The 27,971-nt window shown below is 36.7% G+C and overlaps 1 protein-coding gene across 4 annotated transcripts in view; it reads left to right on the top strand.

Annotated features, from left to right (window-relative positions):
* LOC150092484 (uncharacterized) overlaps positions 1-27,971 on the top strand; it is a 356,538-nt gene that overhangs the window by 100,213 nt on the left and 228,354 nt on the right. For all 4 annotated transcript variants that reach the window (XM_090414744.1, XM_090414743.1, XM_090414746.1 and 1 more), the window contains exon 4: positions 6,788-6,966. In XM_090414744.1, the coding sequence (XP_090270870.1) occupies positions 6,788-6,966 (179 nt within the window). The remainder of the gene's footprint in view (positions 1-6,787; positions 6,967-27,971) is intronic.

Below are 27,971 nucleotides of genomic sequence, written 5' to 3'. Positions count from 1 at the left end.
CAATTGGTTTGAGGTGTGAGTCATTCTCTTTTCTTTTGCTTCATGGGAATTTCTGATTTTTTTGCACTCATTGAATTTATTAATAAATTCAGTATAGTTATCATCTATGTAGCTGTTCTTAATGGTCCATTCATTCTTCTGTGCACTTCCTGAATTGTGAAAGTGTTTGTTTGGGCTGTCTTTTGTGGTTTGGTGTAGCCCTGGTATGTTCTTTTTTGTGTGTTCTATTCTTGTAATGGTTCTGAGAGGTCTGTGGTCAGAATTTATGTCGAAATATGTTTTGCCTATTGTACCAATCTTCTACAATCTGTTAAAATGTAATCTATTTCATTTTTTGTCTCTCTCTCTCCATTCAGTGAATACCAAGTCCATCTTCTTCCTGGGCATTTGTTGAAAAAAGTATTCATAATAAAGAGTCATTCAGCTGCAGCAAATTTGGCTCATCTCTTTCCTTTTTCTATTTCTCTCTCATAGACCATTTGGACCAATACACTTACCTATCATACCTCTCCTTAAACTTATTCACTGATGAAGCACTCACAACCACTTCTAGGCAACCCATTCACTACTCTCCAAGCAAAAAGTCTAGTCCTGACATCCTTTCTAACTACACTCTTACACAACTTCCACGATGACCCCCCCTCTGCCCTGTACTGAATCAACTCTGGATCCTCTCCATCACTTCTTCATTCCCCACAGAATCTGATGAGAGTTCAGATCTGTGCACAGTAGTCTAGATGTGGGCTTATTAAAGCCTTCTATAGGGGAACAATAACCTCTCTATTCCTACGTGTTAGTATATTCTTCAACAACCACGTAATGTGATAGGCTGTTTTCATTACCTTCACAATATGCCCTCCAAATCTTCAACTCCCTGTCCACAATCCTCCCCAAATCCTTGGCCTGCAGTTCGGTTCCATCAGTATAGTACACAGCTTGTGATCTCTTCCCAAAGTGGATCACCTTACATATTAAACTGACAGCCATTTACTTTTGCCCATACTGCTAGTCTATTTAAGTCTTCCTGCAGGATCTCTGCATAACCTTGATTTACCATTGCTTTTTCCAGTTCAGCATAATTAGCAAACAACTGAATAGTATTTCCTATCAGATAATTTCCTATAACATCGATATAAAAATAAACAACAGTACACCATCTGGTACACCACTGGTTACTTACCTTGATATTCACAGATCTACAAAATTCATTTCATAAGGCCCAACTAATCATTACTCATAATACTTAATATACCTGTCATGAAACTCATTTGCTGATAGTGCATTCACAATTACCTCTGGCAACCCATTTCATTGATTACCTTCTTGTTTGAGTACCATCTCCTATCGGAGGTTGGTGACCACCTTGGCAAATTTTGAGCGATCCTCAGCTACTCTGAGCAGTCTCTCAGAGCTCATGCCAGTCCACTGTCTGATGTCTGGCAGCCAAGATTTTCTTAGTCTTCCTTGTCCTCTTCTTCCATTTCCCTTTTATAATCAATTGAAGTATCTTATATTTTTCATTACAAAGTAGTGACCAAGATATGCAGTTTTCCTTCTTTTTATGGTATTTAAAAGTTCACATGATTTCTCCATTTGTTTCAGTACTTCCTGATTGGACGTTTTTGCTGTCCATGGGAATTTTAATATTCATCTGTATAACCACATCTCAAAGGCTTCAAGTCTTTTTATTGATGTTGTCTTCAAGGTCCAAGTTTCTGCACTGTACAGCAGTACAGACAGACCATACATAGCATTTAACCATGTGTACTCTAAGCTCTAAATTTAAACTGCAGTTACACGGTGTTGATTTCATCAAGAGAAACTTTTTTCTTGCCATTTCAATTCTAATTTTTATTTCCATTTCTGGATTGCACTCTTCATTTAACCAGCAGCTGAGATATTTAAACTTTGCGCTCTTTCTATATGTTTCCCATTTAAAGAAAGTGCGGAATTAAGAATTGGTTTCTTGCTTATGACCATGAATTTAATTTTGGTGATATTTATTTTTAATCTCATTTTTTCACTCTCTTCATTGACTAGTTCCAGATGATTTTGAAGATCCTGAATATTGTCAGCCAGGAGAGCTATGTCATCAGCATATTGGATGTTACTGATAATTTCACCATTTACATTAATCCCTTCCTTTCTTCCTTTTAAGATTTTTTTGAAATATGGGTTTTGAGTATTTGCTAAAAAAAAGAGGTGACATCACACATCCTTGCCTTACTCCTCGTTTGATGTTAATGGAGTCTGTAATAATGTCATCAACTTGAACAGATGCCTTTTGGTTCCAATATAAGTTTTCAATGATCCTGATGCCTTTACCATCTAATCCAATTCTTTTTAATAGTGCAATCATTTTAGCATGTTAGACTTTGTCAAATGCTTTCTCAAAGTCGATGAAGCAAATAAATACGTCCTTGTTTTGGTCAATACATTTTTCAAATAAGATTTGAGAACAGAAAAGAGCCCCTCTTGTTCCCAAACCGTATCTAAAGCCGAATTGGGTGTTACTGATGGTATCTTCACATTTTCTGTATATTCTTTTTTTGAATTATTTTCAGAAACATTTTGAGAACATGGCTCATTAGGCTGATCATTGCTTTTTTAGACAGCATGATGAAAGTCAACTGCAACCAGTCTTGAGGGATTATGCCTGTATTGTAGATCTTATTAAATAGCTTTACTAATACAGGTATACCTCGATTAACAAAGAGGATGTGTTCCACGAAATTCCTTTGTTAAGTGAAACTTCGTTCTCAGAGGTAAAAATACTATGGCCATATTAGGGTTACGTTCGTGCGTAAATAAAATGAAAGACTTTTTTTTTGAAAAAAGAAAAACTTTATTAAATAAAAAGTCTATATCACATACCAAACAAAGATAAAATCATGACATTTTAAACTATGAATCTAAAGTTGATTGTTTATGCTTTTTTCTCTTTCATTTAACAATTGCCTATACAGATTTATTGCATTTAACACTGGTTTAACAATAACACTTCTTCCTAAATCAGATTCATTTTTACTGAAAATATTTAAAACATTTTCAATGTCATTCAAGCACCTTTTTAAATCTTTGGTTGCTAACACTTTTTCAGTAGGAACTTCTTTAATTGCATCTTTATTTTCTTTGGCTTCACTGCTAACAAGTTTTTCTCAATCTTCCACTGAAAAACTATCACCTTCTGCATTTAATAAATTTCTTACATCCTCTTCATTGACATTTTCGAAACCTATTGATTGAGCCATCTGGATAACTTCATTTCTAATCTCTTGAATGTTATTTTCTTCTTCTACTACAACTTCTGGCCATAATTTGCCCCAAACTCCATTTAAGCATTTCTGAGTGACTTCTTTCCAATAGCTATTAATGTTTTCAATTGCGTCTTTAATGATGTAGTTTTTCCAAAAAGTTTTAATTGACATTTGCCCTTTATCTTCTGTTCAATTAAATTGCTTAATGTATCATGCAGATAATAAGCTTTAAATGTTGCTATTATTCCCTGATCCATCGGTTGAATCAGGGAGGCTGTGTTTGCTGGAAGAAAGACAACTTTGACAGGAATGCATGTGTCTAACGTATTAAGATTAGTAGAATGTCCCAGAGCATTGTCCAACAACAAAAGAGCTTTTTCTTCAAAATTATTTTTTTGGCAATACCATTTCACTTCTGGACAAAAATGGTTAACAAACCAATCAGTAAATAACTCCTTGGTAATCCACTCTTTTCTATTAGCTTTCCATACTACAGGTGAATTCGTTTTTATGTTACCTTTTAATGCCCTCGGATTTTCTGAATGGTAAACTGAGAACAGTTTTAATTTAAAATCGCGAGAAGCATTTGATCCAAAGAGTAACTTAAATGGTCTTTGGCTGCTTTGAACCCAGCTGCTGATTTTTCTTCAATAGAAATTAAGCTTTTTGATGGTAGCTGTTTCCAGAACAAACTGCTTTCATCAACATTGAATACCAAATTTGATGAAAATTTTTCACGTTCAGTTATATCCTTTAGTTTTTCTGGAAACTTATTCTCAGCTTCATCATCTGTACTTGCAGCTTCTCCTGATAATTTTACACTATGAATTCTGGCCCGTTTTTTAATTTCTTTTGATTTTTAATTTTAATTTAATTTTTAAAAATTAAATTAAATTTAATTTAATTTTTAAATTTCTCAAACCATCCACGAGAAGCCACAAAATATTTCGTAATTTCTTCAGTTTGTTTAGATTTCAGGTGATTAAACAAAAATAATGCTTTTTCCTGAATCGCAATTTGAGTTAAAGGCATATGACATTGTGACATGTCATCTATCCACATACTTAACATTTTCTCCATTTTTTCTAAAATTGGACTCCTTAAGCGAGATAATTTTGCTGCTGTACAATTCTGAGCAGATTGTTTTATTTTTTCTGATAGACTAAGTATAGTTGATAAAGTTGACTGCGCTGATCCTAAAGAATGTGCCACATCAGATGGTCTTTCATCCCTTTCAACTTGTTGTACAATATTTAATTTAGCTTCTAAAGAAATTGCTTTTCTTTTCCTTGATTCTGACGTTTTCTTTTCCTTGATTCTGACGTTTTAACTAAATGGGTAGAAAAACAAAATATCAATTAATATTTACAAATTCTACAAGAATGCTATCAGAGAACATACGTCATTTATTGCAATGCCACCACATTGAAACATACACCCTACGAAGCGTAAGCAACGACTAAATTAACACAGATGACGTGCAAAACTGTTAAAACAGACACGCCCACAGCTTGGGAGTATGTGATGAGTCTCTGTCGTTTGCCTTTCGGATGATTGCTGGGCATTGACCTTAAAATTTTAATATTTTTACATAAAATGGGGATTGAAATTGTGAACTTCGTTATATCGAGGCTTCTTTACCAGAGGCAACATTAACCGAGGTATACCTGTATATTAATGTTGTCACCTTCTAATAACTTAACTATTTCTGCTGGTATTCTATCCAGGCCTAAGGCTTTACCATTTTTAGCTGAGTTTAGTGCACATTCTACCTCTGATCTTAGAATGCATGGACCTTCTATTTGTTCATAAGTATTTTCTGGGTTCTGTCTGTTATCAGTAATGAGTTCTTCTATATATTTCACCCATTCTTGTATTTTGTCATCCTTTTCGGATATTATTTCTCCCTTTTTGTTTCGAAGGATACATAGTTGTTTTTTCTTAAATATACTCGAGGTCTCTTTCAGCTTTTTGTGTAGATTAAAATTATCATGCTTTTCCTGTAGAATTTCTATTTCTTTACATTTTTCATTCATCCAGATTTCTTTTGCTTTTTTGATCTTGCATTTAATAATTTTCTGGGCCTCTTTATATTTTGTTGGACTATGATTTTTATATGATCTGTGTTGATCCACGAGAGAGGGAATTTCGTTAGTTATACAATCTTTCTTTTTTACTGCTCTATCAGGACACAAGGTATTGGTACATTTCTCTATAAAGACATATTTTAATTTGTCCCATGATTCATCAACCCTCATGATGTCATCATTCTTGATTCAGATCTTGACTCAATTTGTTTCTTATCTCTGGGTTTTTAATTTTCCTAAATCAAACCTTTTTTGTTGATGTTTCTTAAGTATTGCTTTCAGTCTAAGTTTTAACTCTGCCACCAGTAGATTATGATCAGAAGCAATATCCACACTAGGATAGGTTTTTGTACTCTTTATAGAACTTCGAAATTGTTGATTAATTAGCAAGTAATCAATTTGGTTTCTGACTATATTCCCACTATTATCCTGTGGTGACTGCCAAGTGTACAGTCTTCGGGATGGTAGCTTAAACCATGTGTTTGTGATTATTAGCTCCTCTGATTGGCAGAATTGAATAAGATGGTCCTTCCCTCATTTCTTGTTCCCAGTCCATGTTTGCTAACTACGTCTCCACTTCTACCTTTCCCAACTTTAGCATTGAAATCATCCATGATGAGGTTAATATCATGTTTTTTTGTGTTTTTCATTAGTTCTTTTAATTGATCATAAAATTCTTCGATCTCGGTATCACTCTTGTCAGCAGTAGGGGCATAGACCTGTATAAGATTAATATCTAGTGGTTGACCTTTCAGTTTTAATAACATCATCCTATTTGAGTAGGGGGATGAAGCTCAACAGTGACTTATTGACATCTTTGTTTAATATTGTTCCAACTCCATTTTGATGGTTGTTTTCACTACTTCCAGAGTGATACATTGTCCTGTCATTAACTTGAGTTTTGCCTGATCCTGGCCACCTAACTTTACTCATTCATGAAATCCCAATTTCAGGTCTTTTCATTTCCTGGATAGCATTTCTTAGCCTACCTGCTTCGTACAGGGTTCTGACATTCCAGGTTCCTAGTTTTAATGAACACACCATTTTGAGCCTAGAGATTCTTCGCACCCCTGTCCATTTAAGGGATGCTGGGAACTCGGAGCCATTTGTGTAGATTTGCTTGCCATGGTGGTTAGTCTGCAGAGAGAATAGAACAGTAGTTTCTCCATTTGCTTTCTGCTCTTAGTTTTTCAGGATCCTTTATGCTATTTTGCCCACTTTTCCAAATAAAGGCTTCCTTCTCTCACAGAAAAGCAGCAAAATGCCATACAATTCATTGGATGTGATGTGTGTGGTAATGTGGAATTTATAGTAAACATGGTGATCTAGTCATGTTCTTATCTTGCTCTACCAAAGTTTTTTTACCAGTTTATGAGAAAATAATTGAAAATATCATTACATTTATGCAATTTAATTTTCATTCTAGTTAATTTTTTTTTTAAGACCTGAATATACAGAAGAGGAGGAGTTGGGTATTCTACAACATATTGATGGTGAACTATATGCTGATACAGGATTAGATTCCAAATCATTTCCTTTATCTCAACCAATAAAACCTAAAAGTCCACCACCTCCACCTCCTTCTAGGCCTCCAAGTGATATTATAAAAGGGATCACATTTGGTAATTGTTTATTTATCCATTAGGGTTTTTTATATCTTAAAAAGTATTTTCTTAAGTAAATACTATTTTTTCAGTTTTAATTACTATATATGCTGAAAATAATCATTAATAATTGCTTATACATAAAATATATTATTATTATTATTATTAAACAAGACCTCATGGAATCCAAGACTCATCTGGGAGGTCCTTTTATCACACACACATCTCATCATACTGTATCTTAAACACACTCAAACTCCTTGCAGACACCACACTCTCAGGCAAGGCATTCCAATCATTCACAACCCTGCACGAAAAAAAAACTGCCTCTCACTCCCCTACTCACACCCCCTTTATACAGTTTCCAGGTATGACCTCTGGTTCTCCCCTGATCTCCCACTATTCTCTGTAGAACTTCTCCACCATTGATCTTATAACAACCCCTTACCAACTTGTAGGTCTCTATCATATCTCCCCTCTTCCTTCTCTCCACTAGACTCTGCAAATTACATCTTCTCAATCTTTCCTCATACTCAACATTCCAGAGGTCAGAAACTACCTTAGTCAAGGAAATTGTGTAGGAATATTTTTTAGCAGCAATAATAAGCTGTATTCCACAAGTGAAGAAGAGGACACAGTTTGGTATAAAGTGGATGACAAACAATATCAAACAGGAACTGCAGGTGAAAAAGAGATTATGGAAGTGATATAAGGAGATGGGTGGAGAGCAGATGCACGAAGAATATAAGATTCAGGCCAGGAGAGTGACTGGTATGGTGAGGAAGGCAAAACTGGAATATGAGAAGAGATTGGCATTAAGATCCAAAGAAAATCCTAGGGAACTTTTTAGTTATGTAGCCGATAGGAAGAGAAATGATTGTGAAAGAATGACATTGTGGGATAAAAATGGGAATAGAGTGACTGATGCAGGGGGCATATTGGAGTTGTTCAATGAACAATTTATTGGGGTATTTCATCCTGGAGAAATAGGTTTTAATACTAGAGGGATAGGGCAGGTTCAGGGTTTAGAGGTGCAAGAGGAGAGCGTGTTCCAAATGCTGTGTATTCTGGATGTCAGTAAAGCTGTGGGACTGTATGGTATTACACCATGGGTTTTGAGAGAATGTGCTAAAGAACTAACAGCTCCGTTGACCTGGCTTTTCAATGAAAGTCTGGCTACAATGGCACTATCTTACCTTCCTTCCAGGGGAATGGAAGGAAGGTAAGATAGTGCCATTGCATAAGGACAGTAGCAGACTGGAAGTGTCTAATTATAGGCCAGTTTGTGTGTCATCAGTAGTTGTTAAGGTCTTGGAGAATTAGTGGGGGGTCCATATACAGCGTTGGGCAGATGAGAGTAATGTTATTTGTGAGAATCAACATGGATTTGTTAAGGAGCACTCTTGCTTTAGTAATATGGTTGCCTTTTATAATAAAGTGACAAGAGCAGTTGATGAGGGAAAGCCATATACTGCCATTTTCTTGGATTTTGCAAAGGATGTCCACGCAGTTAGTCTAGTGGCTGTGCGCTTCGCAATCATATGCCTGACTGGGGAAGGAGTCTCCTAGGTTTGGAGATGTGAGGAGCTGAAGGATCTTCCTCAGCCATTGCCAAGTTAGCCAGTTTTGGACATGGACAGTAGGTTTTTTTTCCCTCCAGTTTATCCTGGGGTTTTCATCCTGCAAAGCAGGCAAACCGGCCTTGAGAACTCAACACTACAGGATATAGGATACACCGGGGCGTAGGGCTGACCACCTTATCCTGTGAACGGTTTGAGATCTGATGATTAATTAACCCTTGACACTGCAGGGTAAAAGGAAGATGAGATGACATTTGATAGGATGCCACATGATAAGTTGATACTTAAGTTGCAGCACATGGTTTAGATGTCGGGTTAGTCAACTGGATTCAGGATTGGCTGGCTGTTAGGTATCAGAGAGTTGTGTATGGTTGGGCAATATCAAGGAGACAGAATGTTACAAGTGGGGGTTCAACAGGGCTCAGTACTGGGACCTGTATTGTTTAACCTTTATGTCAATGGATTGCAGGGGGATATTCAGTTGTTTGTAGATTATGTGAAGCTTGGTAAGGTTATTAGTAATAGTGCAGATGTGGCTGCTCTGCAAGAGGATTTGAATAAGCTGGACAGGTGGGCATATGAATGGGGGTGTCGATTTGATGCAGCAAAATGTAAAGTCTTGAAGTTTGGGATATGTCGATGGGAGGCTGCATATTCTGCTGGAGAAGCTGTACTGGTGGAAGTAGGGAAAACCAGAGATCTGGGAGTGATGATTGATAGAAAACTGAAATTCAGGGAGCATATTGCAAAGGTGGTGAGGGTAACTCAGAGGATTGCTGCAATAATGAGAAGGACACTGACCTGCAGAGATAAAAGAATTATCATTCTGTTGTATATGACCCTGATCAGACCACACTTAGACTATTGTTCTCAGATTTGGTCCCCAGGATTTGAAGGGGATAAATTTACTGTGGAAAGGGTACAGAGGCAGGACTGTACAATGTTAGTTATGAGGATCAGCTGAGGGAATGTGGACTGCAGAGTTTGGTGGATAGAAGAAGGAGAGGTGATATAATCGAGACTTTTAAACTGTTGAGAGACATTTCAGGGTTGATACTTGGGAGTTCTTTCACTTGGTGGAACAGCGGGAAGGAGTGATGCCAAGGGGCTATCTCTGGAAGTTACGAAAGGAAGCTGTGAATGATAGGGTGAGGAGTGGTTTCTTTGCATGGAGGGTGGTTGAACTGTCGAATGCATTTCCTGATAGACTGGTGAGAGCAAAAATGGTCAATGAGTTCGAGGAGTGGTATGATAGACTTTGTGTTTCCTAGGAAGGTCCTCCCATGATGAGTCTCTTGACTCCATGGAGGCCTAAATAATAATAATAATAATAATAATATTTCCTTTATTTGGTATATCATGAATAAATGATAAATAATTGTTTTAAACTAATTTATGTTATTCTTATCCTTCATTGCTACAACACATCAAATTCAATAATTATGGAAAATTTTTGCTTTTTAGTACTTTCCAAATTTTTCCCCAGTGACTAAATTTGAAAAGATCAGTTCGTATGTATTGATTTCTCTTTTTTCCTCTTCATGTGATCTTGTTAATTGCTCTTTACAACCAAATCAAGGGAATTGCTAGGTCTTGTGCCGAATTCACAGCCATATTCACATCAAGGATATTTAATATTCTAAACACTTCCCTCCGCCATTCTTGAATTGTCAATTTTCTGTCCTACTGTGTTATTAACACCACTTCTACCCCTTCCTATATTGAATGTACTAATGAAAAAAATCATTGAACATTTCCACTGCATATCAGTGTGTAGACTTCTGTTAGAAATGTTTATCCTATCCCGTCTGTTTCTTTCATGTTAAAGAATACCCACAAAACATTTCTGATATTTCCACAGCATATTCAACCAATATCACCTGTGTTCCATCTCTCTCAACTAAAGTCAAACTTCCATATTCACCCTCTTTTACTGTGACATTACTGTAGATTGCTCTGAAGTTTTGCTACACTGCTTCAGCTAATTTCCTTTCATAATCCCATTTCTGCTTCTTCACTGCACTTATCACCTTCTTATTCCTTATGCTGCTACTGAGTACCCTGTTCTTTGCCTCCTTCATAACATTGTCTTTCACAGCAGCTCCTACGTAATTCTAACCCTATATCCATTTCACACCTCCTTTATACACTATTTGATCAAAAGTATCATCACACCTACTTGAAACTGTAATCAGACTTTCCCTGTGAATACTGAGTGGGTCCACCTTTTGCTTCTATGACAGCTCTAACTCTGCTGTGGAAATTTTTTACCAGGCATCGGAAAGTCTCTTCAGGAATGAATGGCAGCCCATTCTTCCTGGAGCTATAGCCAGAGCAGTTCGTGATGTGGCTCGTTGGGGTCTTGAGCAAAGTCGCCATTCTAATTCATCCCAAAGGTGTTTTATGGGATTCAGGTCAGGGCTCTGGGCCGGCCAGTCCATTTCTGGAACGTTATTGAACACAAACCATTCCCTCACAGATCTTGCTTTATGGCAGGTAGCATTGTCATGCTGATACAGACAAGAGTCATCACCGAATTGATCTTGTACCGTATACAGTATGCAATGGGTCAAAATGTCCTTGTACCCTTCCGCATTCCGTGTAGTGTTACAAGAGGGCCTAGTCCATTCCATGAAAACACTCCACACTGTAACGCCACCTCCTCCAAATTTCCCTGTTGGCACTACACAAACTTGCAAGAATTGTTCACCAGGCACTTCCCGTGATTCATCACTCCAGACCACACGTTTCCAGTTGTCCACTGTCCAGTGGCATCACTCTTTACACCACTGCAGGCGGCGCTTTGCATTCACAGGAGAAATGTTTGATTTATGGGCAGCTGCTCGACCATGGAATCCCATTCCTCTTAACTCTCAACACAGTCATGGTGCTGACTGGACAGTTAGTAGCACTGCAGAACTCCCAGGTGATTGTTTCACTCGATATCTGGCAATTTCCATGAACCACCTTTTTCCATGCTCGACAGTCCCGGTCTGTCATTAAAAGCTGCCTAATCACCAACTGTTGACTTGGGTAACTTGAGGAGGGTTGAAATGTCTCTGAAAGATTTCTTACTGATGTTTCAACCAATAACTAGTCCATGTTCATAGTCACTGAGCTCCTTTGACCTACCCATTCTGCTCGTACTTCTTATCACTGAACAACACACAGCTCCGTGCCTCCTTTTATACCAGTAAGTGAGGCTGTAGTGACATCTAGATCAATTTACGAATTAGAGAGGGGTGTCTGGATACTTTTGATCAGATAGTGTATATAACCTTAGGCAGTGGCGCACTCAGGATTTAATCTTGGAGGGGACCGAGCGCTCAGGATTTAACCTTTGGGGGGGCCCAGTTGAGTAGACGTTTTGCGAATACACACTACACATCGCATACGACCTATAACTGAGCATCTGCAGTGATCGCTAATTCATAAGTAGCACACAACATAAATAAAAAAAAATGAATTTTAATTAGGAAAAGAATTTTGGAAATTTTTCTAGTGTTTTTTCCTTTTCTTTGGGGGGTGCCCAGGCCCCTTGGCCCCCCTCTCGGTGCTCCACTGACCTTAGGAATATAATTTCACATTGCCATAAGCAACCGATTCTGGATCAAGTCACATGCACTGATGATTTCTTTTCCTTTGAGTTGATCAAGCCACTACATATTACTAGTCTGTTTCCATCATTTCATAATCCCCTTGTCAATAATTCTGCACAACTGTCTTGAAGAATTCCATGAAGCTTGTACCTGTCTACTCATCCCCCTACCACATCACAACCACTGTCATTCTCTCCAGTTGGTGACATCGTAGTGTCATTTTATGTTATGAGATGATATTAAATCCAATACTCAAATCCCATGTAAATTAAAGATACCATCATTCTTGGTTTAATCCTCTATCCAAGTGTAAGCAAACAAAGTTTGCATATGAAGTAACTTCACAACTGGGCAACTGATATACAGAGGCTAATGACTTCACATCACTTGCCTTAGTATCCCATAATGCAAAACACACATATCCTTATGTGCATGTATGTTGCTATGCATTATGGGGCTGCATTATACATATATGCATATGTATTATACATATATGCATATGTATAATGCAATGCATACCCTAATGCATTGCATTATACATATCTGTAAAGACATACTGTATAGTCTCCCATAATATGTGACTTCGTAACTTATCATGTTTGTTTTTACATTTTTTGTTTAGGAGAATATACCTAGAGAAATTTTAATTTTTTTGACTGAAATATCTTTTCTCTAATAATATTGTATTGAGCCTTTGTTAGAATAATGTGGTGCATGACATCATCATGTAAGGTTATTAAGTAATGTTAAATTAGTAAGCCTCATGATAAAATTAGTGAAGAATTCTGTGAATTGCTATAGATGGTAATTTCCAAAGACTTGCGAAGAATGATGTCAGCATGTCCGAAGGTAAATACGTGACCAATTTTGAGAGATGCACACATTGGGGAGGTCCATGCCTATATAAGGCAATTCGTACAAATTACTCTGTACAAATCTAATCCACCCAACCTTGGAACACTACTCTTACCTTTGGGGCAGTGCACTTAAGACTTCTATAAAAATTCTTGATGCAGTCCAGAAGAGAGCAGTTTGATTGATTGACTCCTCTCACATCCTATAGATAGGATGTGATTTTCCTTGATCAATTTTGGCACACTGCCTTATCTAAATAACCCATCAGCATTAATAGCAGGAATCACATGAACAGCACCACTGTGACATGCCGAGCATACTGTTGACATCCTTCTTGGAGAACATGAAAAATACATTTAGAACAATCACTATGGCAAGTTGGCACTAACAGAGCATGCCTCAGATATTCCTTCATATATGGTCAAATGAAGAAGAAAAAAAAAGTGCTACAGAGAATTCATTATAAGTCGGACTGCTTTTGGAATCATCAGCTTTAACATATTTCCTAAACCTCAGCAAGTATAACTGTATCAGTTTACCAAAAATTTGGAAGCCAGTCATTCCTCATCATCATCAAATTCATGCCATGTACCCTCAAGGGGTGTACAGGATATGATAGCACTACATGAAAAATTTACATCCTTACTAACTTCCTATCTGCAATTTTCCTCCAAATTAGTCTGTTACTTGTCAAGATTCCAACATTATCAGATCTTATATTTATATCATCTAAGGAACTTTGTACAGTATCGATCCACCTATATCTTGGCCTTCCTCTGGGTCGTTTTTCTGCCAACCTGACAGAGAACACTTGTTTTACTAATCTTTCCTCGCCCATTCTGTTTAAGTGACCATACCACCTTATGATTAGCTTTGCTAACGCATTCCGGGATTCTGACAATGTCAAGTTCTTTCCTAATATCCTCATGTTTAATATGATATTGCCATTGATGCCGTCTGCTCATGCCATAATCTTTCTCAGAACTCTCATATCTGTGGTCTCTAGTCTTTGGTCAAGTGTTTTACTTCTGACCCAGCTCTTAGATCCATAAGTTAAAATTGGTTTGAACACTGTCTTGTATACAGCTATTTTAGTGTTCTGACTAATTTCCCTCTTATTCCATGTGAATTTATTCAATTGACTTCCTATCATACCAGTTACCATCTTCACTAAAAATTGTGCATAAGCAGCAGAAATCTTTTACTTGTTCCACAGGTTCTCCATTCACAGCGCAGTTGACATTTTCAATGATGCTACCTATTTTCATTGTCTTTGTATTTTTATTGCTGACCTTCATGTCATATCTATTACAACAGTTATTCAATTTACTCAAGGAATCTTGCAGACTTGTAGTGGATTTATTTAGAAGTATAACATCATCCGCATAAAGCAAAGAGCTGACATTAACATTCCCAATTCTGATATCATGTTTAATACCACTTTCCTTCATAATATTCCTTGATCCATATAGATAATGAATAACAGAGGGGATAATGTACATCCTTGTCTCACACCTGATTTAACATTAAACTATCTTCCTGTACTTCATTTCTAACTGCTGACTTACAACTCAAATAAAGACTAAGTATTGCTTGATATAATGCCCCAGTGACACCATATAACTGTAGCGTATTGAATAGCTTCTCTCTTGGCACCTTGTCATATGCATTTTACAGATCGACAAAACTTAAATACAGATCTCTGTAATATTTCCATGATTTCTCAACTATTTGTTGTGTAGTGAAGATCTGATCCTGACAGCTTCTATTTGGCCTGAATCCAGCTTGTTCTTCACTAAGCTTTTCTTCCATAATTCTTCTCAACTGTTTCTCAAGTATACTTGCATAAATCTTGCCAGGAGCACTCAGTAGGGAAAAACCTCTGTAATTCTCACATTCAGTTTTATTTCCCTTTTTATATGTGGGTACTATGAGAGCTCTACTCCAATCATCGGGAATTTGTCCCTCCGTCCAGGCTTTCTGAACTATGCCGTGCAGCCACTATAAGACTTTTATACCACCATACTTCAGCATTTTTGGTCGAATATCATCTACTCCTGCTGCCTTTCCACATTTCAAGCCTTTGATGGCTTTTTTCTACTTCAAGTAAGGATATGTATTCCTGACTGTATGCCTGTTGAGGATTTTTTACCACTGTGCTATCACTTTTTGTTTCATTTAGCAATTTTTCGAAGTTATTACTCCATACTTCAAGGATATCTTTTTCTCCAGTTTTCATGTCACCTTTATCATCTCTAACTCCTTTTACAGCACTCTTTCCTCCATTTCTAAGCTTCTTCAACAACCTCCAGAATATTTTGCCATCTTCTTGATATTTATTTTCTGTGTTCTTGCCAAAGTCCTCCCATGACTTGTTTAGCTAGTTTTACACAATGTTTAGTTTTCTTACATTTGCCTCTGTATTCTCTAAGAGCACAAGCTGACTTATTTGCCAGGAACTTTTGGTATGCTTTCTTCTTTTCCTTCATTGACTCCTTAGCTTCCTGTGTCCACCATGGAGTTCTGATTTCTCTATTCTTGCAGACAAACTCGCCACATGCCTCTCTGGCTGAATGAATCAGTGTTTTCTTCAAGGCTTGCCACTGAATCTCTAAGGTTTGGTTGCTGTTCTCAACTCTTTCATTTTTTCTTCAATAATCTTTGTGTATTTTAGTCTACAGTTCACACCTGAGAGCTGCTCAACTTTTATTCTCTTTAGAACTTTATTACATGTTATTCTTTACAATATGAAATTCAATTTTATCCTGCTCAAGACTAGTGATCACTTGCAATTTCAAATCCTCTGTACACTCTGGTGACCTTCACCAGGGAGAAAACATCGCTATCGACAGTAGCATAGTCAATGAGACTTTTCTTATTCCTAGCCTCTTCTCTCCATGTGAATTTGTGCACATTTTTATGTTGTAACATGGTGTTAGTAATAATCAGGCCATGTCCTGAGCAGACAGTCATTTTAATACTTGTTTTTTTCTCTCTTTTTATCCAACAGTAGATGGTGCCAATTAGGACTTCAGTTCCTTTTGCTGTCCATTACAATTTGTAAACTGGTCCCACTCTTAACTAATTGCTGCTGTTTGTATACTGTGACACTGTTTTGTGCACTCTGAAGATTCTGGTTATAATACCAGTGAAATATCAGCAAATAAGTTAAATAAATGTAATTTTCTTATATGGCATACTCTGTGTTGTGACTTAAAACCAGTAAATAAACAGACATGACTCCAATACATATAAGTGGAAGTTATTCCACTTACCAAATAAATTTTAACAAATTGGCATGGCAGCTAAACAGATCAGCCTTATTAAAGCATTGCAAAGACACTAATACATTACCAAACTGTGTAAAAATTAAAAGCAAATTTCATTTGGCCACAGCCCAATGTATTTACAAATGAACTAGTCTGGTACTACTTAATGAATAAATTAGCATGACTTGTGTGGAGCTGTCAAAAATAAATACAGCTATTATTCTCTATACGACAACTATGATATCTTAAACCCTGAACTATGGGCAATCCTTCTCATCATCGCTGAAGTATCAAAAAAAAAAAAAAAAGTCAAAAGTTCACCAGAAAAAATTCAGACTCCTCCAACACCGAACGACTGCAATTACAACTAGATCACATAGTTGTAAATTTATTATCGATAGCCCTAATGTAGTAAGCTGTCAACACATTATGTCAAGGTCATAACTTTGCATTAAGGCAAGTTCCAAAAAGTGAAAATAATGACATTCATTGATCATGGAATATACAACCTACTTCCAGTTATATCCAGTAACATTCATTTGGATGTAGCTAACCCAATCCAAACCTCCCAAAAGAGTATGCCACAAAAAAGAAATCAATGTCTATAAGAGTTATGTAATAATAATAATATTGTGATAACCAAAGCTGACAAAGATAATATAAAATGTCAAACAGAATATAAAATATAATGTAATTAATGCAGAATATGATGGTGGATAGGAATTTGAAGTTGAAAGGTCACATAGCAAAAGATGCAAATACAACTTAGAGAATAATTGCAATGTTGCAATGACTGGAAGAGTAACCTTAATAGGTGATGATGATGGTCATGAGGAGACAGAAGCAGATAAAATAGTTGAGTTACTGAGTGACTATTTTGCAAGTGTATATCACCTTAGTGAGGTTACTGCTTTAATTTATGTGACAGACACTAATGTGGGAATGGAGATGGATGAATTGGAGGATCTTAGGATATTGCAGAATCTCAATGTAAATACAGCTGTGGGATTAGATGGGATATCAGCTAAGTTTTGCCAAAAATTTACAAGGAAACTTACAATGCCTTTGACTAGGCTCTTTAAGTCTCAGCTCTGGTAGACTTCCAAGGGAGTGAAAAGAGGGCAAAATAATTCCCTTTCATTAGGGAGGTTCTAGGACTGCAGTAGCAAATTATAGACCAATCAGTATCTCAGGCATGGTGGTAAAAGTACTAGAAAAATTGGTAAAAAAAGAAAATTCAAGAATGGGTTGATAAAAAAAAAAAATATGATACTCTATGAGGATCAATGTGCCTTTGTGAAGTATGTCATGCCTTAGTAATTTATTAACTTTTTATGATAGAGTAGCAGCAGAGTTGGATAAAGGAAATGGCTATGCGATATTTTTGCTGGATTTTGCAAAGGCATTTGACAGAATACCACATTACACTGATTAGGATAAATGGGGATGGATATGACACTGGTTAAGTGGATAAGAGGGTGGCTGCTGGACAGATATCAAAAAGTGGTATACGGAGGGGGCAGAATCGAGGTGAAAACAGGTGACTAGTGGTGTGCTGCAACGTTCAGTGCTGGGACCATTGTTATTTGATTAGGAAATAACCTGAAAGGAAATATTCACTTGTTTGCTGATGATGCAGAGTAATAGTTAAGGCAATATGGAGAGCTTGCAGGACAATTTAAATAGGCTGTCATTATGGACAAAAGTTAATGGATATCAGTTTAATGTTGAAACTGTAAAGTTTTGCATCTTGCGATAAATAAATTACAAGCCATGTATCACATTGATGGCACTGTACTAGAGATATAGGAGTGGTGGTGGTAGACAGAGAGTTACTTTAGAAGACATGTTGCTGAGGTAGCCCATAAGATTACTTGGCTGTTGAAGAACACATTAACAAGTAAAGATGAAGAAGTTTTTAAATATAGTGAAATTCTATAACTATAGAATAACATGTATGCCACAGTAAATAACTTTTTTATTATGTAAATATTTCATTTTATGTATCATAAGACATCATCAGTACAACTAACAAGCAAAAATAGGAATTCAAAAAACAGTGTGCATTCTTAAATTAGAATCCCTCTATGTTTACAGTCGCATGTTCGTGGATTAAAAACTACTAGGCTGAAATTAAAATTAATTAAATTAAAATATAGCAGATAAATTATTGAATGCGAGGGTGGTCTGAAAAGTTCTCGGCCTTGACCGTAGATGACAACACTATCGGCAAGATTTTTTTTTTTTTCTAAGTTGGTACATTTGTCATAAGCATCCATGTGAAATTGCAAGTCATTATATCAAGTAGTTTGTTTTATATAGCTGTCTGAAGCAAAAATGTTGTCTGTATCCCTTGAAATGGATAAAATTGAGTATCATGCAGTTATAAAATTGTTTGTAAAAGAAGGTTTAACGCCAAAAGAAATTCATTCGAAGTTCATAAAAGTTTATAGGCACTCTTCTCTTCTTCATTTTCGACAATTAAGAAATGGGCTGCCGAGTTTAAACGGGTCCATACCAGCCTTGAAAACGATCCACTTGAAGGAAGTCCAAAAAGTGTAACAACATTAGAATCATTCATCAAGTGCACAATATGGTATTGGATGACTGGCAAGTCAAAGTGCATGAAATTGCTGAGACTGTGGGCATTTCAAAAGAATGTGTAGGATATATTTTGCCTGAAGAATTGCAAATGAAAAAGCTTTGCGCAAGATGGGTGTCATGCTTACCCACAGCAGATCAATAATGCACTCGCATGAAAATCTCTGAACAGTGCTTGGAGCATTTTAACAAGAATAAAACTGATTTTGTGCGTTGACTTATTATTATGGATGACACTTGGATCCACCATTACACACCAGAATCCAAACAGCAGTCAAAACAGTGGACAGAAGCCAGTTGTTCAGCGGTAAAGAAGAAAAAGTCGGTTCTATCAGCAGGAAAGGTCATGCATCGATGTTTTGGGATGCTAAAAGTTTTTTGTTTGTTAATTATCTTGAAAAGGGTAAAACAATAACTGGGGAATATATTCCTATCTTTTAACCAGACTAGACGAAAAAATTTGTGAGAAAAGACCCAGTTTGTAGAAGGAAAAAATCATCTTCCATCAGGACAATGCACCTGCCCACAAAGATGTTTTGGCAATGGGAAAATTAAGGGATCTGCACTGTGAATTGTTGGAACATCCACCCTCTTCCCTAGATTTGGCTCCCTCTGACTTCTATCTATTCCCAAAACTAAAACTCTTCCTCGCTGGTCAGCGTTTTTCTTTGAATCAAGAGGTGATTTCCGCTGTAGAGGGGTATTTTGTAGGTCTTACTGAGAACCACTGCAGGGATGAGATAATGGCACTGGAGCATCTATGGAATAAATGTATTAGTCTTAAGGGAGATTATGTTGAAAAATAAAAATGATTTTGAAATTATAAATTTGTTTTTTCATTGTTAGGCCGATAATTTTTCAGAACACCCTCGTACAATTGAGGATAACAATTTCCCATACTTTTGGAATAGTGAGTCAGTCATTTCGATTAAGATTAGGTCTATGAAGTAAGGCTTCAGCACTTGCTATATATAACCGTTCATGTTTATATGTGAATCTATATAGTAACTTGGCTTTTTGCCATTGCAGTCATGTGGAACCTGAACTCTACTCATTTCTACAAAAAATCAAAACCCTGCATCCTTGTATCGGGTTCACACTTGAAAAGGAAACATCAACAGGTATTTCCTTTCTTGATGTACTCATCCAGTGCAAACAAGATGGATCAATTTCCACTTCCGTCTACCGAAAACCAACTTTTTCAGATCATTACATCCATAATACATCAGCTCACCATCCATCTCAAAAATATGGCATAATGAAATCTTTAGTATCCAGAGCGTACAGGATTTGTTTTTCTGAAAAATCTCTAAAACAAGAATTGGAAATTATCAAAGAAACAACCTTACTAAATGGATATAATCCAGTAACAACCCAGAAAATAATTAACCACCCTTCTACAAATCAACCCAGACAAGAAGTCCACAAGACTCGTATTCCATATATTAAAGACGCTTTTGAACATGTGGCAAAAATTATGAGAAAATATAAACTCATTGCTACCTTACAAACCCATCAACCAAATTCACAACTTGATACTTTCTCCAAAAGATGGACTCTCACCAATGATGCTACCTGGCATATACCAAGTTCCATCTCCATAGTAATAACACAAGTACCATGTAACTTGTCTTACTATAGACAAACAGGAAGATCTTTAAATAAACATATCTCTGAACATCCAGACCACATCCTTATCAAACCTCACAAATCTGGCCTTTCACAACATGGAATCAAAAATGCTAACCACAGGATCCAGTGGCAAAAAACGGCAAGTTATTACTTAGATCCACATATAAACATGAACAGTTTTATATAAAGGAAGTGCTGAAGCCTTATTTCTGTTGGACCTAATCTTAATTGAGATGACTGTCTCACTATTCCAAAAATGTAAGAAATTATTATCCTCCATTGTAATTCAATAATTTATCTGCTATATTTTAAGTAATTTTAATTTCAGCCCAGTAGTTTTTAATTAATGAACACATCCCTCTATACATAGAGGGATTCTAATTTAAGCAGTGATAGTTGTTGTTACGTGTACTGATAATGTCTTATGATACATAAGACGAAATATTTACCTAATAAAAAAAGTTATTTACTCTGACATATGTTTTATTCTATAGCTAAGGAAGTTGATATTCCTCTTTATAAGGTGTTGACCCACATCTGGATTACTGTGCTCAAATCTGGTTCCCTGGGTTTCTTGGTGGGTGAGGAATCAGAGGCGAGTGACCAAGATGGTGAGTGTCCTGTGGAATGTTCCTTATGAGGATAGATTGAAGGTGTGCGGATTGCAAAAGTTGGTTGCTTGGAGAAAAAGAGGGAATATTATAGAAACATTTAAGTAGCTTGAAGGGTTTTATAAGATAGATGCAGGGAAATGTTTCAGCACTTGGCTAGAGGGACCAGAACAAAGTGGCATCCCTGGAAGTCGAATAAAGGTGTGGTTAGTAGGGATGTGAGGACTAGATTTTTTGCTTGGAGAGGTATCCGGAGAGTTCATCGAAAAACAGTTTACCGAAAGGCAATTTATCGAACAACAATTAATCGAAAAAGCAATTCATCGAAAGACAATTCACCGATGAGCAGTTAATCGAAAAGACAATTCATCGAAACGCAATTGATCGAAAAACAACAATTCATCGAAAATACAGTTCACCGAAAAATGAATTATAAGGCGTGTGGGGGCGAAGATGTGTGTGCAATTTTTTTTTTTTTTTTTTTGGTTTGTTTTGGATTATTTTGAGAGGTATATATCTTTTTATTCTCCTACTATTTATAACTACTATTTATCCTACTTCATTCGGAAAGGGATTTTTTGGCGGGGCATACTGGTTGTGGTGAATGATATCCACTGAGGCAGGTATAGTTGAGATTTTAAAAGAACATTTCATAAAGGGATTTCATCCTCGTGAAATTTTTTAGCTCATATTCTAACCATTGATGAAACATGGCTTCGTCATTATGACCCAGAGAACAAACAACAGTCAATGGAGTGGAGACACAAAGGTTCTCCATGGCCAAAGAAGTTTAGAACCAAACAGTCAGTAGGGAAAGTTATTGCCATTGTCTTTTAGGATATGGATGGTGTGATCCTTACCTTACCTCAAGAAAGGTGAAACTGTTACAGCAGCTCTGAAGGAATTGAAGGAGGTACTGAAGGAAAATCGGTTCGAGAAACTAAGCAGAGGCGTGTTGCTTTTACAGGACAATGCACCTGCTTATGAAATCCAACAGACAATATATGACTTGGGATTTCAATATCTACCTCAAACACCATATTCACCAGGACTGGCCCCAGGGCCGACCCTAGAAATTTTGTCGCCATGTGCAGTAGCATATTTTTCCTCCCCTTCCCCTTAAAAAAACTATTTTACTTAATTATTTATACACAGATATAAATATTGGGTGCTTAAGGGTCAAAGCTGTATAACTGAGAGGAGACCTCCACATAGCCTTTAAAGGAATGCGGAGAACCGACCAGGGCTTCTGACCTAATGTCCAATCCTCACCTTCTCGTGGTGCACCCTGTTGGGTATCTACTTTGATACTGAACGAACGAGAATGGGCTGGCAATTTGGGATTTAGCCGACCAAATTGTATTCTTATTGGTTAAACTAAAATAAAAAATGATGGTACAACATGACAAAATTTCATGCCGGCTGGGGCGTCGCCCGGTTAAACAAGGCCCCCCCCCCCCGTTGTTTTCGCCAGGGAACCAGGGCAAACAGCGAAAAGTCAGCTACTGAAACAAATCTGAAAACACACCCCAACTCATCATCACCAGAGTTAAAGATCGGTACTATCAACGTAAGAAGCCTGAATGGCAAAGAAATGGAGCTAGCTGAGGAATTAGATAAGTACCAGATCGACATAATAGGGGTGACTTAAACAAAAAAGACCAAAACTGGTGAGATCTTTCTGAGCAATAAATACAAAATGTTATATTCAGGCAATGACAATCAAGGAAAAGGAGTAGCCATAGTATTGAACACAAAATACGAGGCTAATCTTCTTGAATGGCAGTCAGTCGCAAGTAGAGTAATGTGGGCAAATATGAGAATGGGGAACCGGACAATGAGACTTATTTGTGCCTATGGTCCCACAGAAGGTTCTACTAAGGTAGAAGTGGAGGAATATTTTGAGGCTTTAGAAAAAGCAGCTGACACAATGAAAAATGAAAAATTGGTCCTTGTTGGGGATCTAAATAGCAGAGTAGGAAATGATTATGAGACATACAAAAATATTTTGGGAAAATTTGGAGAAAAGAGCAAAGCTAATAATAATGGCAAATATCTGTTGGATTTCTGCTCAGGACATGGACTGGTTATTACTAACACCATGTTCCAACATAAAAATGTGCACAAATTCACATGAAGAGAAAAGGCCAGGAATAAGAAAAGTCTCATTGACTATGTTATTGTTGATAGTGATGTTTTCTCCCTGGTGCAGGACACCAGAGTGTACAGAGGATTTGAAATTGGAAGTGATCACTATTTAGTCTTGAGCAGGATAAAATTGAATTTCATATTGAAAAGAATAACATGTAAGAAAGTTTTAAAGCGAATAAAAGTTGAGCAGCTCTCAGATGTGAACTGTAGACTAAAATACAGAAAGATTATTGAAAAGAAAATGAAAGAGTTTGAGAACAGGAATCAAACCTTGGAGATTCAGTGGCAAACTCTGAAGAAAACACTGATTGATTCTGCCAGAGAGGCATTTGGTGAGGTTGTGTGCAAGGATAAAAAAATCAGAACTCCCTGGTGGACACAGGAAGTTAAAGAGGCAGTGAAGGAAAAGAAGAAAGCATATCAAAAGTTCCTGGCAAATAAGTCAGCTTTTACTCTTACAGAATACAGAAACAAATGTAAGAAAGCTAAACAGTGTGTAAAACTAGCTAAACAAAAGTCATGGGAGGACTTAGGCAAGAATATAGAAAATAAATATCAAGAAGGTGGCAAAATATTCTGGAGGTTGTTGAAGAAGCTTAGGAATGGAGGAAAGAGTGCTGTAAAAGGAGTTAGAGATGATAAAGGTGACATGAAAACAGGAGAAAAAGATATCCTTGAAGTATGGAGTAATTACTTTGAAAAACTGCAAAATGAAACAAGCAGTGATGACAGCACAGTGATAAAAAAACACTGACCAGGCATGCAGTCAGGAATACATATCCTTACTTGAAGTAGAAAAAGCCATCAAAGGCTTGAAATGTGGAAAGGCAGCAGGAGTAGATGATATTCGACCAGAAATGCTGAAGTATGGTGGTATAAAAGTCTTACAGTGGCTGCTCTGCATAGTTCAGAAAGCCTGGACAGAGGGACAAATTCCCGATGATTGGAGTAGAGCTCTCATAGTACCCATATATAAAAAAGGGAAATAAAACTGAATGTGAGAATTACAGAGGTATTTCCCTACTCAGCGTTCCTGGCAAGATCTATGCAAGTATACTTGAGAAACGGTTGAGAAGAATTGTGGAAGAAAAGCTTGGTGAAGAACAAGCTGGATTCAGGCCAAATAGAGGCTGTCAGGATCAGATCTTCACTTTACGACAAATAGTCGAGAAAGCATGGGAATACAACAAGGTTCTGTATTTAAGTTTTGTCGATTTGGAAAAGGCATATGACAAGGTGCCAAGAGGCAAGCTAATCAATACGCTGCATTTATATGGTGTCAATGGGGCATTATATCAAGCAATACTTAGTCTTTATTTGAGTTGTAAGTCAGCAGTTAGAATTGAAGGAAGTACAGGAAGATGGTTTAATGTTAAATCTGGTGAGAGACAAGGATGTACATTATCCCCTCTGTTATTCATTATCTATATGGATCACATTATGAAGGAATGTGGTATTAAACCTGATATCAAAATTGGAGATGTTAATGTCAGCTCTTTGCTTTATGCGGATGATGTTATACTTCTAAATAAATCTGCTACAAGTCTGCAGGATTCTCTGACTAAATTGAATAGCTGTTGTAATAGATATGGTATGAAGGTCAGCAATAAAAAGACAAAGACAATGAAAATAGGCAGAATCATTGAAAATGTCAACTGTGTTTTGAATGGAGAACCTGTGGAACAAGTAAAACATTTCAGCTACTTAGGCACGATTTTTAGTGAAGATGGTAAATTAAATATAGAAATAGACAACAGAATCAGCGAAGCTGGTATGGTGGGAAGTCAATTGAATAAATTCATATGGAATAAGAAAGAAATTAGTCGGAACACTAAATTAGCTGTATACAAGACGGTGTTCAAGCCAGTTTTAACTTATGGATCTGAGAGCTGGGTCAGAAGTAAAACATTTGACCAAAGACTAGTGACCGCAGATATGAGAGTCCTGAGAAAGATTAGAGGTGTGAACAGATGGCATCAATGGCAATATCATATTAAAAATGAGGATATTAGTAAAGAACTTGACATTGTCAGCATCCAGGAATGCGTTAGCAGAGCTAATCTCAGGTGGTATGGTCACTTAAATAGAATGGGAGAGGAAAGATTAGCAAAACAAGTGTTCTCTGCCAGGTTGATAAGAAAACGACCCAGAGGAAGTCCAAGATATAGGTGGATTGATATGGTACAAAGTGCCTTAGACGATAGAAATATAAGATCTGATAATGTTGGAGTCTTGACAAGTAACCGACTGATTTGGAGGAAAATTGTAGATAGGAAGTTAGTAATGATGTAATTTTTTCATGTAGTACTGTCATATCCTGTACACCCCTTGAGGGTACATGGCAGGAATTTGATGATGATGAAATATAAATATACGCAAAAGAAGAAATCCATCGGAATCAAATTGGGACTGCGCGGTGGCCACAAGCAGTGGGATACGCGCAGTCGCCATAATGTGGAGTTGCTCCATCATGTTGGAAAATGAGGCCCTACACATTCTCAATCTGGGGAAACGCAAATTTCTCTAGCATATTTATGTATGCCGCTCTCGTAATTGTCTACTCATGGAAAAAATGGCTCAACAATGTGATCATGCATGATCGCATTGTTGAGCCATATTTTCGAACCAACTCGAAAATTCCAAAACAGAAAAATCAACTTTAAGAAATATCTCATCTCTGTAAAATGGAAGACTACAAAAAAACTTGGTGTGAATGTATAAAAAAAAGTCCTCCATCCTAAACTTATTTTCTACAAAACTGCAGAAACCAATAAGAGAAAAATTCTACAGCTCATTTAATGAAACTGCTGAAAAAGACTTCAGCATCCTACGTTTATCAAGGATGTCAAGCGCCTTTATCAAGGCATTTAACCCGAAGGTGAGCCTGTCTCATACGAGGATGGAAGGTTTTTCCTCTCTGAAACTTGGTTTTTTTCTTGCCAAAAAACAAGCAAACCGAATTCGATAAACACGCAGGAATTTAAGGCCAGTTGCTGCTTCCTTAATTCAAAACAACTCAACCCAATTCCAATTTCCTTTAGCACTGTGTTTTCTAACTGTGATTTGCCAACCACTGGCATCCTTCAAAAGTCGAATAAGCTTCCAACCGCTGCTCATCTGAATGTAACACCAGATGAGTATGCTTCTAAAAGGTTTACAGGTTTATTTTTTAAGACTCTTTATTCATCATTCCTTGTTTTATTATTTTCCTTTCCTAGAGAATATTTTAACCTCTTATTTATTTTTTAACAAACTGCACCATTCACCTCCTCAAAACCCAGAAATATACCCACACGTATACTCTTCAGTATTCTTAGCCTATTCCTCCCCTTATTAACTGCAATTACTTGCTTTCGAGATTATTCGGGAGATAAGTGCATGTGGCACTCCTGTCTTTGAAGAATAACAAACAGGGGTAAATAAGTGAAACGTGATTGAAAAATCTTCAGGATTGAATTTTTTTCAAGTTTTCCAATATTTTTACTCTGAATTCCTGTATATTTTATTATTATATTGTGAAAAATATTTACATCAAAGAATCAATTTATTATTATTAGTAGTAGTAGTTGTAATATTAATGATTAATACTATTTTCCCTCATCCTCCTCAATATAACGATTGTTGGTATAGCAATGCTGCTTTACTAAGGAATAATTACAGAACAATATCGATTCTTATTGTTTTTCTTGTCCGATTTGCCTATTTCCAGGAGGAAAAGCCTAGTCATCTCAGTATTAGGCCTACTAACTTACGTTCAGTAAATTTATTTATTTATTACATTCATTAATGAAAAAATTTTATTTGGATTCCGTATTTGAAACTTTTACAAAAAAATGTCGAACCCTTCCAGCTTTCAGTTCAGCTATATTCGGGGCTACAAAGAATAGTGTCGAAATTATGTATACAATAACTCGCAGACTTAGCAGAATTTGCAGAAGTTTTCAGAAAACAAGAAGCTGAATGCACGGTTCTGTTTTAGTTCGTAATGGATCACTTGTATCATGATATTTTCATAAAGAAGTTCCTAAATGATATTAGCAATTTTGCTCTGGCTGGATGAAATTTAATGAAATTTTTAATTTCAATCGACTAGACTTATTGTGACAAAATTTGGTAGAACGAATTTCTTAGCCTATTCCTCCCCTTATTAACTGCAATTACATGTTTTCGAGGTTATTCGGGCGATAAGTGCATGTGATACTCCTGTCTTCTCTACAGATAAATCGCTAACTGTACAATGAAGCAGGATGTACACTTACATTAAATGCTCTAAAATGCAAGAAAATAATGATTATGTTTCAATGACCACTTAAATATGTTGTCTGTATCATGAGTAATGTTCCGCATTGTTACTGAAAATTTTTAAACAATACTTTGCAAGAAAAATGACTTTTCGATGAATTATGAAAGAATTCATCAAAAAATTTTCGATGAATTGCATTTTCGACGAATTGTCGTTCGATGAATTGCCTTTTCGACGAATTGTTGTTCGATGAATTGCCTTTTCGATCAATTGTCATTCGGCGAATTGCTTTTTCGGCAAATTGCTGTTCGATGAATTGTCTTTCGATTAACTGTTTTTTGATGTATTTGCCTGTAACCGCTTGGAGAGTTGTGAATGAGTGGAATGGGTTGCCAGAGTCAGTTGTGAGCGCTTTGTCTGTTCAAGGAGAGGTATGATAGATTGGGTCTCTCACGGTGAGTCTTCGGACTCCATGGAGGTGC

This window comes from Typopeltis vanoorti, chromosome 25, assembly GCF_054136105.1.
Source record: "Typopeltis vanoorti isolate ZY-2024b chromosome 25, IOZ_Tvanoo_1.0, whole genome shotgun sequence".
Lineage (NCBI taxonomy): Eukaryota > Metazoa > Arthropoda > Arachnida > Uropygi > Thelyphonidae > Typopeltis > Typopeltis vanoorti.
Note: the sequence above shows the minus strand (reverse complement) of the source record. Positions and strands in the feature narration are given on the sequence as shown.